This window comes from Apodemus sylvaticus, chromosome 17 (assembly GCF_947179515.1).
Source record: "Apodemus sylvaticus chromosome 17, mApoSyl1.1, whole genome shotgun sequence".
Classification (NCBI taxonomy): domain Eukaryota; kingdom Metazoa; phylum Chordata; class Mammalia; order Rodentia; family Muridae; genus Apodemus; species Apodemus sylvaticus.
In genome coordinates, this window is record NC_067488.1 from 11,426,716 (window position 1) to 11,440,648 (window position 13,933).

The window sequence follows — 13,933 nt, forward strand, 5'->3', positions numbered from 1 at the left end:
GTACATGTGTACATATGGTGTGTGTAAATACTTGGTAACACTGATTTAGAATATGTGGGTATTTATTATGGAGGACAGTTTTCTAAATCAGTATTTACTTCCATTTGTAGAGAATTGTCTTTTTACCAACAGATGTTCTGGTGTGTACCTAGTGTTACTGTATGTTGTTATATATGTATTTCCCTAATGTGCAGGGACGTTGAACATGTTCATACATTTCTTGTCTACTTAGATATCTTCTTTCATAAAATCTATCGTTCTGTCTGTTCATATAACTCTTAATTTTTGATCCATGTTTTGAGTGTATGTATGGCAAATATTTCTAAGAGCTTAATTTCTCTTTAAAATGAGTTTGAGAAGTAGATCTTCTGAAGTAAAATGTGTTCAAATTCATTAATCACTTCCTTTATGGTTTTTCATCTATATATTATGTGTAAGAAATCTGTGGATACTACCTGTAGTCAAGAGTGACACTTTTATATTTTTTGTTTCCCATTTAAAAGTCCTATTCACTAGGAAAAATTGATTTATAAATTGAAATAGGATCAGTTTTTACCCATATTGATATCTAGTTGTTTTTTTTGTTTTTTGTTTTTTTTTAATTACAAATGGTGGATCTCTATTTTCTGGGCTCTAAATTTGACTATGACATATACTGCCTATATAACATTGATAAATTGCATGCCATTGACCTGTATCTCCTGTTTTACAAATGTGGAAATTAAGGTACAGAAAGATTAATCTTCTCAGGTGACATACTGGTTATATAACAACTCTTGTTAACCCAGGAGCTCTAATACCTTCAAGGTTGCTATTCTAAAATCACAAGATGATGCCTCTCAAAACACAGGTGCTATCATAATTCTAACACCTTGGTCATTTATAATCTCATGTAAGTAATTGATATCATATCCTGCCCTACTTGTTTCTTCATTTTACATGCAAAATACTCTGTAATAATTAAACTAAAGAATCTGATTGGGGTGGGGCTTCCTACACCATCTTTCAGTTATATAAAGCCCCTACATTTCTTTTTTTTTCTTTCTCCTGTTTCTTTTTTTTTTTATTGATATATATTTTATTTACATTGCAAATGATTTCCCCTTTTCTGGGTCCCCACTCCCCGCAAGTCCCATAAGCCCTCTTCCGTCCCCCTATTCTTCCACCCACCCCTTCCCACTTCCCTGTTCTGGAATTCCCCTATACTCTTGCACTGAGTCTTTCCAGAACCAGCCCCTACATTTCTAAACAAGCATCTTTTCCCTTCTTTGTGAGACCTACTTTACCAATTGACATCATTTTGGTGTTTTAAGCCATTGACGACCTAAAACCTGTTCTTGGTGACATTTATACTTGCTTCAATATTCATCTTGTCCTTTCCTTCTTGTTCTCTCTGACCCTCTCTGATTAACTCAATAGCTCCTTCCCTTATTTATTTTGTTATTAGATTCATTTTACTTTTATAAAATGTAAATCTCACTGTTCCATACAGATAGCCCTGAGAGCATTGCTTGTGTGCTTGAGGTTCTGGCTGAGGCTCTGTAAGTTCTGTAGTATCCACTGAGGTAGAGTTCTGTTCTGCTTTTGCTTTTATGGGAGTGGGGGTATCTGGATTTTCCTTCATAGCTGCAAAGGGCCTGGTGGAACACAGGCTGTGGCCTTGACCATGTTTTATTCCTCCTGACTCAGGCTCCACAGTGCTGGATTACAGGTCTCTGTGCAGACATCTCCATGTCTGGCTCAGTTTCCCATCATCCTGGGTAACTAATACACCAGTACATTGGAGAGTAATGTTTTTTATTGTTTGGTTGTTTTAGTGTTCTTTCCAGTGAATTTTGTTGTTATATTTTTAAGATCCACAATACAGGTATGATTAGTTTGTTCAAGCAGGTATAACTGTGGTAGATATAAACTTTGTGAATGATATCAGAAGTATAGCTTCCAGACTCACATTTTTGTAACTAGATAAATTCTTAAGATGCATTTGAAAATTTAGGAATGTGAATTTAGGCATATGAACCAGTGCAAAGCATAAACAAATATAGATTCTTTACTGCAGTATTTTTCTAAATATTTACACATTTGATAAAATGAGGTTTTATCATCAGATTTTCTTTGCTTCCACTTAATGAAACAAAGTGTGACCACTGCCTGCTCTTTACTTAGAAACTTGTTCTATCATGTTGACTAGAACAGCCATCAATTTAGTGTTCAGGAAGAGGTTGTTGTGAACCTTAATGACAGTTCTCCATATCAGCACTTCTTCCTGTTAAATTTGCCTGTCAGTGATCCATATGATATTATGTAACTGTAGATGTAGGCCTATTATTGTTCTTTTGGGAAATGGAAAACTAAATTATGATTTGAGGGAAAAAAATGAGATCCTGGCTTAATTGGTTCATTTGCCATATAATTCTGGAATAGATAGAAATAATTGCATGTCAGAAAGAATTTGAAATGATAGATTTATATTTGCACCTTTTTCAGTGTATTCTGACATAAATGAACTACCTTGGCTTATCCTAAGTGTCAGTGGTTATTAGTGGTGGTGTCACTATCCTATGTGTGTATTTATAAATAGCTAATTATGAAAAAACATACTTTCACTTCTAAAAGTATATTTCATATATATTTTAAAATCCAGTCTTTAAAAATAGATTTTAAGGATTCATACATTTTTATTTTTATGTTATACTTAAAGAAATTAGAATAATTATTACTGTGTGGTGCCCCTATTGTATATACCCTTGCCCCAAACCCATCAAAGCTTTTCCTCAAAATTTATCCATAAATTATTTGATTAGAGCCATTCCTGCTTATACGGAGTAAGCAGTGGTAAAAGAAAAGTCTTTCTGTTCTGGTAAATCCCACAAAGGTAAATTTATCAACTGGATAATGCATGAGAAGCATACCTTCTCTGTAATCTTTAATTGCTAACAGAAGTTTTAAAGGTTTAAATATGATATTGTTACCATAATTCATAAACAGCACTGCTTTTTTTTAAACATTTCTGTCCTTTAGGCCGTGAGACCTTGTGGCAGGCTGGTGCCTTGCATTCCCTCACTGTCTCTAGGATGCTCTTGTATTATCTCCTAATGCTGTGGGATTTACTGTGCTAAATGTAGTCAGGTCAGAGGAGGTCACCAGTCATGAAGCCTGGGCTTCTGTAATCTGTGCTCTCATTTCGTCTTCTGAACAGGTCATTTGCCACATTCAGTTCATTACAAAAGAAAAGAAACACACAGTAAATCAAATGTTAAATACTTACTGTCATAAGACAATTGCTGGAAAATATGTTAACTAGGAATACTAGATGTTGCTAATAGCATATTCTAACCAATACTTAAGCTATGGGAAATTAAGTACTACAGATGAATTCACCCACCTTCACAGGGAACATTCACTTATTGGGTAAATCTGTTGTGGTAATCAGACCTGATGCAAATGACGGTGATTGTCAGCACAGTTAGAAAGCTCATTTTGAAATCAGCATGGGGTACTCAGCACTGATTCCCCAATGTATGAGCTTTGAATTTAATATGCTATGAATTTGCTTTTGTATACACGAACCTAGGACTTGATATACTATTTTTTTCATTATAAAATTTAATCCCAATTAGTTTTATAAAGTGAATTAGAACTTAGTAGGCAAGAAGTGTATCATCCAGCTAAGTAACAAATCTGAAATCTTAAAAAATAAAAATGACTATTTTAAATAATGTCAATGTAGTACATTTTTACTGTTAAATGTTTAATTAAGATATGTATATATATACTACACCTTTTTTGAAATTCCAAACATCCATTTACAGGGTAAGACAAGTAGATAACTCTATTCCTCTATATGTGTGTTTAAACTTCATATAAGTTATTCAATATTTCATAAATGTTTTGGAGTCTGAACCTATGGTAGTTTTAAAATCCAATCTTTGGTTATCATGACAATTAAAATCAGCTTAAACTACCCAAGTATGCAGTAAAATACTTGTACACTTCAACTGAAAATGAAGCCCTCATGCAAATATCCATAAAACTCAGAGTTAGCTCATACTATAAAGCAGGTGATTTCACACGAATGGTAAAATAATATTTTCCTCCACAATATGAAGATGAGGTGTGATGTTTAAAGTTAGCAGTGAAGTTGAGCCTACGTAACTGAAGTGTTTTTTTTTCTTTTTAATTAGTTTGCAGGTCGAAGTAAGAAGGAAACCAAATACTCTCTTAAGGCAGTTGAAGACATGTTGGAGACACTGCAGATCACTCAGTCTTAAGGTCTCAAGAACCCTCTGACATTAGATTTCAAAACTGCACAGTTGAACTTTTTGGCTGTGACTTAATAGACTAAATGCCTAGTGCTATTTGTATTCTGATTTTCTCTGAAGAGGTCATTATAAAGAATGTTTAAATAAACCTCAGCTTGCCTTGTTCTGCTAGTAAGCAGGAAGATGGAGGTAATCCATGGAACAGAGATTTAAGACCTATTGATTGTATATCCATCCTTGTATATCCCCCCACACCTTATTAAATAAACCGTGGTTTATTAAACTCAGTATTTAAATTCCAGTTTCTTTTGTTGTATCGTAACTCATGTATTGTCGTAGAGTTCATTTGTCAGCTAAGTTCTTCTCATTGGTGAGGAGAAACATACAAATATATAGCTTTCGGAAACAAATTATTTTGAGTATTTTTCAATGTCAGGCTAGATTTTTCTTGTACATTTCAGTTGGCTGTTTGGGTTTTTATTCTTTTCAAATTGTTTTAATGATACATTTTGCATAAATTATGTCATTCTTTACAATTGATGATATCACTGTGAAATTTTTGTTTGATGTAGACATTTATCCATAAAATGTTCCAAAGAAAATAATGGTCTAAACATTTAGAATTAACCCTTTTACATTTTATTACAACTTTTAATTGTGAATTTCATATAATATATTTAGAATCATAGAAATATCAAGGACTGGAATCTCCTTAGTTTTGGAGGGGAAAGGAAAAATCTATGTTTAGGAATATCTTCTCTGTTCTTATGTACAGTAACCTCTTTGCTGCAGTTTCTTGACTTTTTCTTTGAGTAGTGCACATCCAGTACTCTGCCTTCAATAGCACTTTGTTTGTCTCCATAGGTTAGAAAGGCCTGAGCACTGACCTCCAGGCCACTGTCTATACAGGGCTGTGTATTCCCCAGCTATGAGTAGGGTTAAGGAAAAACATTGACAGCTACCTTCATCAGCAGCAGCTTTTAGCTGTTTGAATAATTCTTTGTACCAGAAAATTGTTTTGTGTTTTATCTAATGTTTCATTTTATAGGTATTTTCATGTTATAAGCTCATGAGCCATGAACAGAAATTTGCAGTCTTCCATGAGCTGACACTGCCCATGTGAAGATAATTTTTCACCACCGTTATCTTAGCATAAAGATATACTTTTTGTGTATATAAACCTACTAACTACATCTTCCGCATCATGAGACATTTATGCTCATCAAAAACCTCGTGCCCACACCTTTTCTCCCTCTGGTCTCCTTACCAGTCTCTGGATACGAATGTACTTCTGAAGTTGTATTTGTGTAGTAAGAAATTTAGTTCTTCCTGTAGCTGCTCTCCGTGGTTTCCTTTGATCTTTTCAAAGTATTCTTAAAATAGCTTCCTGCCTGCAACTTTACTGGCAGCAACAGCAACAGTATCTTTAATATTAATTGTTGTTACTTTAGCAATTTATAAATTTCAGTATCAGTACACAGACCATTTCTGTTTCTTCTTTATTTACAGTGAGCTGCTTTGTTCAGACAGTGACAATTTCCTTTTTGTGACAGATGCAGGACATGAATGTAAGCTGTGTCAGAAATGTGAGGCTGATTATGTATTTGAAAATCAATATATTTTATAATAGAAAAATACTAGATAATATAGAAAAAGCATTTGGCAAACTTCAGGTTTCATTTCTGATTCAGAATAAAGCCTCAGAAACAAAAGAAAACTTTCCCTACTTGATGAGCAGAATCAATTGCAACTTAATGGTGGAAGAACTACATACATTCTCTGAAATATACAAAGCAAAGACTAACTTTCTTCATTTGTGCTCTATAATAACATAGAAAAGTGAAATAAAAGGCTGTAAAGTGGAAAGGAAGAATTACATCTCTTTGCCACTAAAAAGACTGTCCCCAGAAAAAGTTTTAGGAAGCCTCCAAAATATACTAAATTCTAAGGTCGGTACCCTAAATCAAGTTTTGCTTTGTTTTTGTTTTTGTTTTTTAGCTGAGCAAAATAGGAATATTTGATGAATATGTCTCAGGCTAATAAAATGTAGGTGAAAAATCATTCTTCTGGATTGAAGGCCTTAATATATTAACAACCATTTTCTCAGAGTGGTTCTGTAGACTTAATGTAATTTCTGTCAGGATTCTACATTTACTGTAGGTTGAAATTGATTCTGCAGTAAATGGAAAGGCATCGCTGTAGCTGAGGCACATTAGCGCTTGAAGACAGGGAAATTGAGGGATGGTGAAGCTAGATGTTTAGATATGGCTGCAGTGAGCAGGACTCTTGGAGCGGTCAGTACGGAGATCCTGGGAAAGGATAACCAAGAAATAGACCTATAGCTGGATGGACATTTGGTTTTTTGGCAGCACTGTTTGAAATAATGGAGGAATTGTGTTGAAGCAACTTTTAAAAGTACTCTGAAATAGTTACAGATCATTAACAAAAATGACAGCAAAAGTGTCTGTCCTCAAACCTACTTTAATGGAAGAAATTAACTCAAAATGGGCCATATAAATTGTGCGACTGAACACTTGTAGAAGATATCCCAGCGTGTGTCTGCGCATAGCATATGTGTTAAGGAATTAGGAAAATAACATTCTGGAAGTGGAAGTGGGAGAAGCTGTGTTCGAGACTAGCCTGAGCAACCTAGTAAGACCTTCTTTCACAGAATGGGGTCTAGGGGTGGCAGGGTGTGTCGTTCTGATGCATTGCTAGCCCAGCATGGGCAGGTCCCTGCAATCGGTTCCCAGCGCACATAGTAAAATGCATTATTCACAGTTAGGTATAGCAATGAAATAGACTACAGAACTGCAGTATCCTCACATCATGACTCTGTTGCCTAGCAAGGGAAGTCACTTCCAAAATCTAATAATCTACTCTAACAGGCCTTAGTTAGTGATTCTTAGGTGTATATCAGTTACTGCGGAACCAGTTAGAGCGCAGAGAAGTCCCTACTACATTAATCTACGAGGTGAGAAATACAGTGCAGTAGTTTACATGTGCTTTAAATAAAAGGAGGAGTTGGGTGTGGATCAAGTCCAGGGCCTTGACCTCAAGTGAGCTGTGCCCTACTAATTCCAGCAATTTGTGTTTTAGTATACCTGAAAGGTAATCCTGAGAGCCACTGAAATGAGAAAACCATTGTTACACTAAGCTGTTGGACAATGGAGACGTGTTGCTTTGTAGATCTGTATGTTATAGTCTTTGCTGCTTAACTATTTTTTTAATGTTAATATTCGCTGTATTATGATTTTCTGTTTTTGCTTTGTATCTTTTTTCTTTTATTTTTAAACTCAAACTTTTTTTCACCACAAACCATTCACCCTATGTAGTAGTATAAAGAAATGAAATATATGTATTTTATATTTTAGAGTATTTTTTTCTTTTTCTTATTCGTTGTATTATGATTTTCTGTTTTTGCTTTGTATCTTTTTTCTTTTATTTTTAAACTCAAACTTTTTTCACCACAAACATTTCACCCTATGTAGTATTATAAAGAAATGAAATATATGTATTTTATATTTTAGAGTATTTTTTTCTTTTTAATTTACGATTAGTTTATTACTTTTAAGCAACTGTATTACTATTTAATTTCTCAGACGTTAAGGTTAATTATTTTTATTTATGTTTATTGCCCTCCATAGTGTAAGAAACATTAGATATTTATAAAGCCGCCTGTTGATATTCATATGTAAATATTTGCCTATATGGCTATAAGTACATATGAGTATACACTCATATTTGCAGTATTTTTGCAACAAATTGTAACCATCACCATGATGTAGGGAAGATATATGCTTTGTATTACTGTATACAATGCTGCCCCCCACACACACAAAATAGCACAGCAGGAAGCGAGAATATGGATTTCTTTAGTCAGTGTTTTTTGCAATTAGATTTGGATATCCCTCAAAAAGTAAATTAGAAAAGCCTTCATTAAAAATGATTGAATTCCAGTATGATATCTGCATTTCTATTACTCACAAAAATTTTAAAACTGTAAGAATTTAAAATTCAGTTTAAAAATCATATGTATCTGTGTGTTTCACATGCATTATTGTCTGTGCACTATGTACATATCTGGGGCCCTTGGGAGCCTGAAGAAGTCATCAGATTATCTGGAACTAGAGTTACAGATACTTATGAGCTGCCATTTGAGTACTGGATATCAAACTCTGGTCCTCTGGAAGAACCACCAGTATTCTTAACTGCAGAGTCATCTCTCCAGTTTATAAAATTCATTTTTTTAAGATTTTTAGATTCGTGAAAAAATTCTCTACTTCTACAAATGGCTACTGTGTAACTTCGGAAACAGTCTTCTTACAAGTAAGTCACTATTAGGGAAACTTATACTTGGAACAGTCAAATTAAAAAATACATAACAGAATGAATTAGAAATTTGAAGAACTGTCCATCTCATGTGAGGTAAAGTATCGAGTGTCTTTTGTGACTTGAATTTATTTTCAAGTACCCTTTAAGCAAATGGGTCTGAATTACATGAAAAGGTGAGCGTGAGTGAGTCACATCTTGTGACACTCCTTGTCACAGTTCTGGCTGTCCACATTAATTGGAAACCAGAGTGAAGGTCTCCAGAGTGGTAAGAAGGAGTCACTGGTTTTAAACGTTCAGCTCAAATGACAACTGATTTTGGATCTAATTTCAGTTTCCTGGCCTACCTGTCATTCTTAGTAGGTCAGAGAGGATCAGAGACAATACAGCCCCATTGTTTGGTAACTCCCCAGTGACTTAAAACAAACGGACTGGAGTACAAATGCCTATCATTTTTATAGTTAAAATTTAATGAGGGGAATCAGGGTAGTGACAAAATGTTGAAGATACATATATATTATTATACGTGTATGTACACACACACACACACACACACACACATATATGTCTTACTCTAAAGAACTCCAAATAGTACCTTCTACATGGTAACAAACAAATGATTGGTCACCAGTAATAATCAAGATTGTAGGTAGCAAACACACCTTCCAGTGTCAGGAGCTCGGTTAGTGTGTCTGAGCCATCTGGTTGTCAAACAATATTGTTTTGTGAATATGTAGATTAATTTGAAAATAGAGCAATTAATAATGTATATTCCATATGACTCCAATTCCTGCACAAAAACATTATTATAAAGATTAGAAAGAAAACTGTTTTAAGATAGGACAGTTAAGGGTGTTGAACAAAATATTTGTTTTCATTTATAGGTGGGAAGCAATAGACTTCATATTCTTGATCGTATTCTTTAGCTTCCCACAAGGAAATATTGACTATTCTATAGCATACTTTGTAGTGTTAATTTACGTTAATAGCATATCTATAATTAATATATTAACAAATATCAATTTTAGTTGATTAGCTAAAGTTCATAACTTAGCAATCATTGATTTGAAATAACAATAAAGCTTTCATGTTCTATACTATTTCTTTCACAAGCCTGTAGAAGTACGCCACCTAGTGTTTACATTTTTTAAGTGTCGAACCCTCAGGCTATTTTATTATAAAATTTATTTATGCACTTTACAACCTCATATCAGCCCTTGCTCTCCTCCCCTCATCCCACCTTTCCCTTCTCTTTTGAAAAGGAGAAGTCTCCCCTGGGTATTCCCCCAACTCCCCTGCAGATCAAGTCACAGCAGGACTTGTCCCATTCTCCCCCACTGAGGACAGACAAGGAAGGACATTGAGGGGCAGTAGATGTTATTCTAAACTTCAATATGTGGTCATGTTCTATTCCGATCATGCCAGAGGTTAAAATAATTGTGGAGCATTGTCATGTATGTGCTCTAGCTTTCTGACATCAAACATTCCTAACGTTGTTACATATTTGATGGATGTTTTTCTTATTTAAGTATCCCACATTCAGCAATTCACTTAATATGCCCATTTTTAATAAATAAATAACAAATTAAGTTCAAGAGTTACAAGTTTTAAGGCATTAGGATTAATTTTAATATAATTTTATAATTATATATAATATTTTTATAATTATATAAAATATATTTATATATATTTTATAATTATATAAAATATATTTTTATATAATTTTATAATATATAATATATAATATAATTTTAATATATGATTATTATAATAATGTGCCTAAAACAATACATCTGTGTATGTCTAACAAGAGCAGCATCATTTATCCCTGGCCTATTCAGTGGGTTTATAAGTGTAATTGTCTTAATTGAGTTCATAGTCATTGAATAAGGTTTGATGATGGAAATTTGCATTTTGGATGCGCATTAGCCTGTATTCCAGTAGGAAAGGTTTTCCAATGCTTATCCAAATGTAAATTTAAAACCCTTTGATTTGATCCCTGTGACTTTTCAAGTAGTGTTGTGGTTTAAATTTGGGATAGTATCCATAGGCTCATGTGTTTGAACACTCGGTAGCCAGCTGGTGCTGCTGCTTTACAAGTTCTTGGAATCTGTAGTGAGGGAGGACTTGGAACCTGGAGGAAGTTCTTCACTTGGGGCAGGACTTGAGGTTCCATAGACAGGATCCCTTCCTCACTGCCCTCTGCTTCCTAATTGTTTAGGCAATGTTACCTCGTGTTCCTGCTGGCATGCCTTTGCTGTGATGTGATGGACTGTATTCACTTCCAAAGCCTGAACATAAAATAAATAAATAAATAAACAAAACAACCTTTCTTTGAATTTTCTGTTGTCGCAGCAATGAGAAAAGTAACCACTATGCAGGCAGACATGACCTGGAACCACAACAAAAAACAAAACAAAACAAAAACTAAGGAGGACAGGTTTTTAGATTTAGTCACAGGGATGAAGTGTTAGGGATTGGTTCTAATGCTTTGTCTTAATTCGGCTCCCCAAATCACACAGGAGTTTGCATCTCCAGATGCTCAGGGTCCCTATCCCCACTTGGGTTTTGATTAATCAGTAAAGAGCCAACTGCCAATGGCTGGATGGGGTGAAAGCAGTGGGACCTTTAGGATTCCCCGGGCAAGAAATGCAGAAGAGAGAAGGGAGAGAATCGCCACGCCACGATGGGGAAACTGATCAGATTTCAGAGCTTCGGAAGAGAAACCATCCAGCAACATAGGTCCGAAGGGAAAGCAGCCCCGTAGGAGGGCTGCCCAGAGGGAAAACAGGGCAGCAAAGATAAAAAAAAAAAAATGGATTTAGAAAGTGTTAGCTTAGGAATACCAGAGGCTAGCCCCTGGGGAGGTTTGGAAATGCCCAACCATTGAGCTGGTCATGGCATATCAAAATATAAAGGTTTGTGTGTTGTGTGTGTGTGTGTGTGTGTGTGTGTGTGTGTGTGTGTGTGTGTGTGTGTGCACGCGCGCGCACGCGCCTTTCATTTGTGAACCCAGAGAACTCTGGCGGTGTTTTCAGTGCAATCATGCTCCAGGAGCTCACAGAAGATTAACAATTCACCACAACAATAAAAGTCTTTAATGGAGACATTATCGCTTAAGATGTTGAGTTCTCTACACCGTTCAACTAACTGGGCAGTGCTAATAAAAGAGAAGGCATTGATATACACTAAAGATTGTGATAGAGATTTCATCAACATCGATTAAAAACTTAAAAATATGAAACTGAACCTACTTACAACTACCAAAATCCTCAGTTGTATCTTTGAAAAAAAAAATCCCTGTTCCTCATAGTTCTTACAAATGGCACTTGTAAGAGCTGCAGTATTTTAATCTGAGATTGGAATGTTTGTGGGCAAATGATACTGCTTACAAGAGGGGCCACACTGAGTTCAGGTTGTTTGCTGAAATAGCGCTTTCATCCGCTGGTGTTCGGTGTTTTCTACCAACTAGAGCAAACGCTCCCAGTAAGAATGTCTCTTGTTTCAATTTCGCCTCTCCTCTAACATATACTTGTCCTACAGAGAATGCTTAGGAAAGTGTGCTGACTTCATATTCTGTCTCCATGCCAACTGATGTCCGTGAGGAGTATCAAAGAAGTGCTAAGCTTCTCACCACTCAAGATGAGGTTATCAGACTGTGAATTTAATTAGCAACATTTGAAAGTTGTATGCTGGGTTTATTTTTAATTGATTATGACAAATTTTGCTTAAAGCCCAGCAGAAACGCCTTGACAGCAGCTACATTCTGCAGAAATTCAGAGTGAAAGATTTATGAAATTTCCCAATCTGCTAAGAATATGAACCAGACAGAAAATTATCCACTAAGTTACAGTAAATGTCAGTGGCTTAAAAAAAAAAAAAACTTAAACCCAAACTTACTTTTCAGTTCTAAAGGGTATATACATTTCATTTATAATATTGCCTTATGGCTTTTGTTGCCCAGAGTATCTTGCTGTTGCCATGGGGAGGTCTGTTGTTCGCCAGGGCAGGGCTCTCTGCTTGGCACCATATATATTTATGATGGCATCTGTGTTTGCTGGTTGTTGCTTTTGCAGTGGAACTTGTATTTCTGCCAGTTGAGGAGAAGGGAAAAGAAAGCAAATTAAACTTGACTTCTTGGCAGAGAAGCTGAAGCTTCTCATTACTTGCATCTATTCATTCCAAGAACACAATGTAGCTGCAGTCATGGTCCTTTGTTCTATATATGTGGCAGGCTTTTATAATAGAAAAATCCAGAAGATAAGAACGCTGCACTCTGTCAGTTGACAGAGCACTTGCTTTTACACTTGATCTTAGCCAAAAGGCCGAGAAGCGATGGGCACTTGCTTTTAATTGAAATTTTAATATGGGGAGTTGGCCTATGTGGCTAGTCAGAATTTTGTTTGCTTATTGACCAGGAATCACCAATATCATATAATGTAATGTATCGTTTACTTTAAACAAGTCAGTCACCAAACCTAACTTTGAATGCTTGACCCTTTTCCCTCAGGACTGGGATTTAGGCATCTTACTACATCACCCAACTGTGACTGAAAATCTAAATGAACTAATTTAAAACTTCAGCTTTCAGTGACAATGGAAGAACCTAGATAGGAAATGACAGTTAACCTATTAGTATCTGCTATTTTTTTTTTAAATAAATGCTAGTGTTTGTTTTAGATTTATCATACATTGACATTCAATCCAGTTTTACAAGTCTGCCTATGTCTACTACACAGCCCTGTTTGGTCATCATCAGACTATCATCAGGCATCCCAAGAACTATCAAGAATATAGAAACACTTTAATATGGGTCCTTAATATAAAGAATTAATGTTTAGGTATATAAATTATTTTCACTCTAATTTTGTGGATTTTTTAATTTTAATTTTTGCAGTATCGGAGATAGCATTTGCTTCAACAATGTTTTATGTCCCAGATATGGTGATCATATGAGTAAAAACCATTGTTGCACTGTTGACACTGAGGTTGTATCTGCCACGTCCAGACATCATTCCTGAGCTTGGCCGAAAATGAAGTACTCCCTTTTCTTAGTAGTTCTTCCTCTTCTCCAACTGACCTGTGGAGTCCGACCCCCAAGTTTCTACCTGAGGAATGTCACATAATCTTTGGAAAAATTACAGGATCAATTTTCTGGAACGTCTCTCCATGCAAATGAGGTATCCCCAGAACTTGAAGCCTCAGTCAATGAAACTTCACCCTAAGAAGAATACCTTCCCACTCAAGTTTCATGTATATAGCTTTGATTCAACCTGGAAAAAGTGTGAAAGTGTGTGTGTGTGTGTGTGTGTGTGTGTGTGTGTGTGTGTGCATAAGCT

General features: G+C 35.4%; 1 protein-coding gene across 1 annotated transcript in view; it reads left to right on the top strand.

The window, feature by feature from the left end:
- Emc2 (ER membrane protein complex subunit 2) overlaps window positions 1-4,549 on the top strand; it is a 40,582-nt gene extending 36,033 nt beyond the window's left edge. Inside the window, exon 11 of the mRNA XM_052161175.1 lies at window positions 4,185-4,549. Coding sequence (XP_052017135.1) covers window positions 4,185-4,271 — 87 coding nt within the window. The 3' untranslated portion in view covers window positions 4,272-4,549. The remainder of the gene's footprint in view (window positions 1-4,184) is intronic.
- Window positions 4,550-13,933: the final 9,384 nt, after the last annotated feature.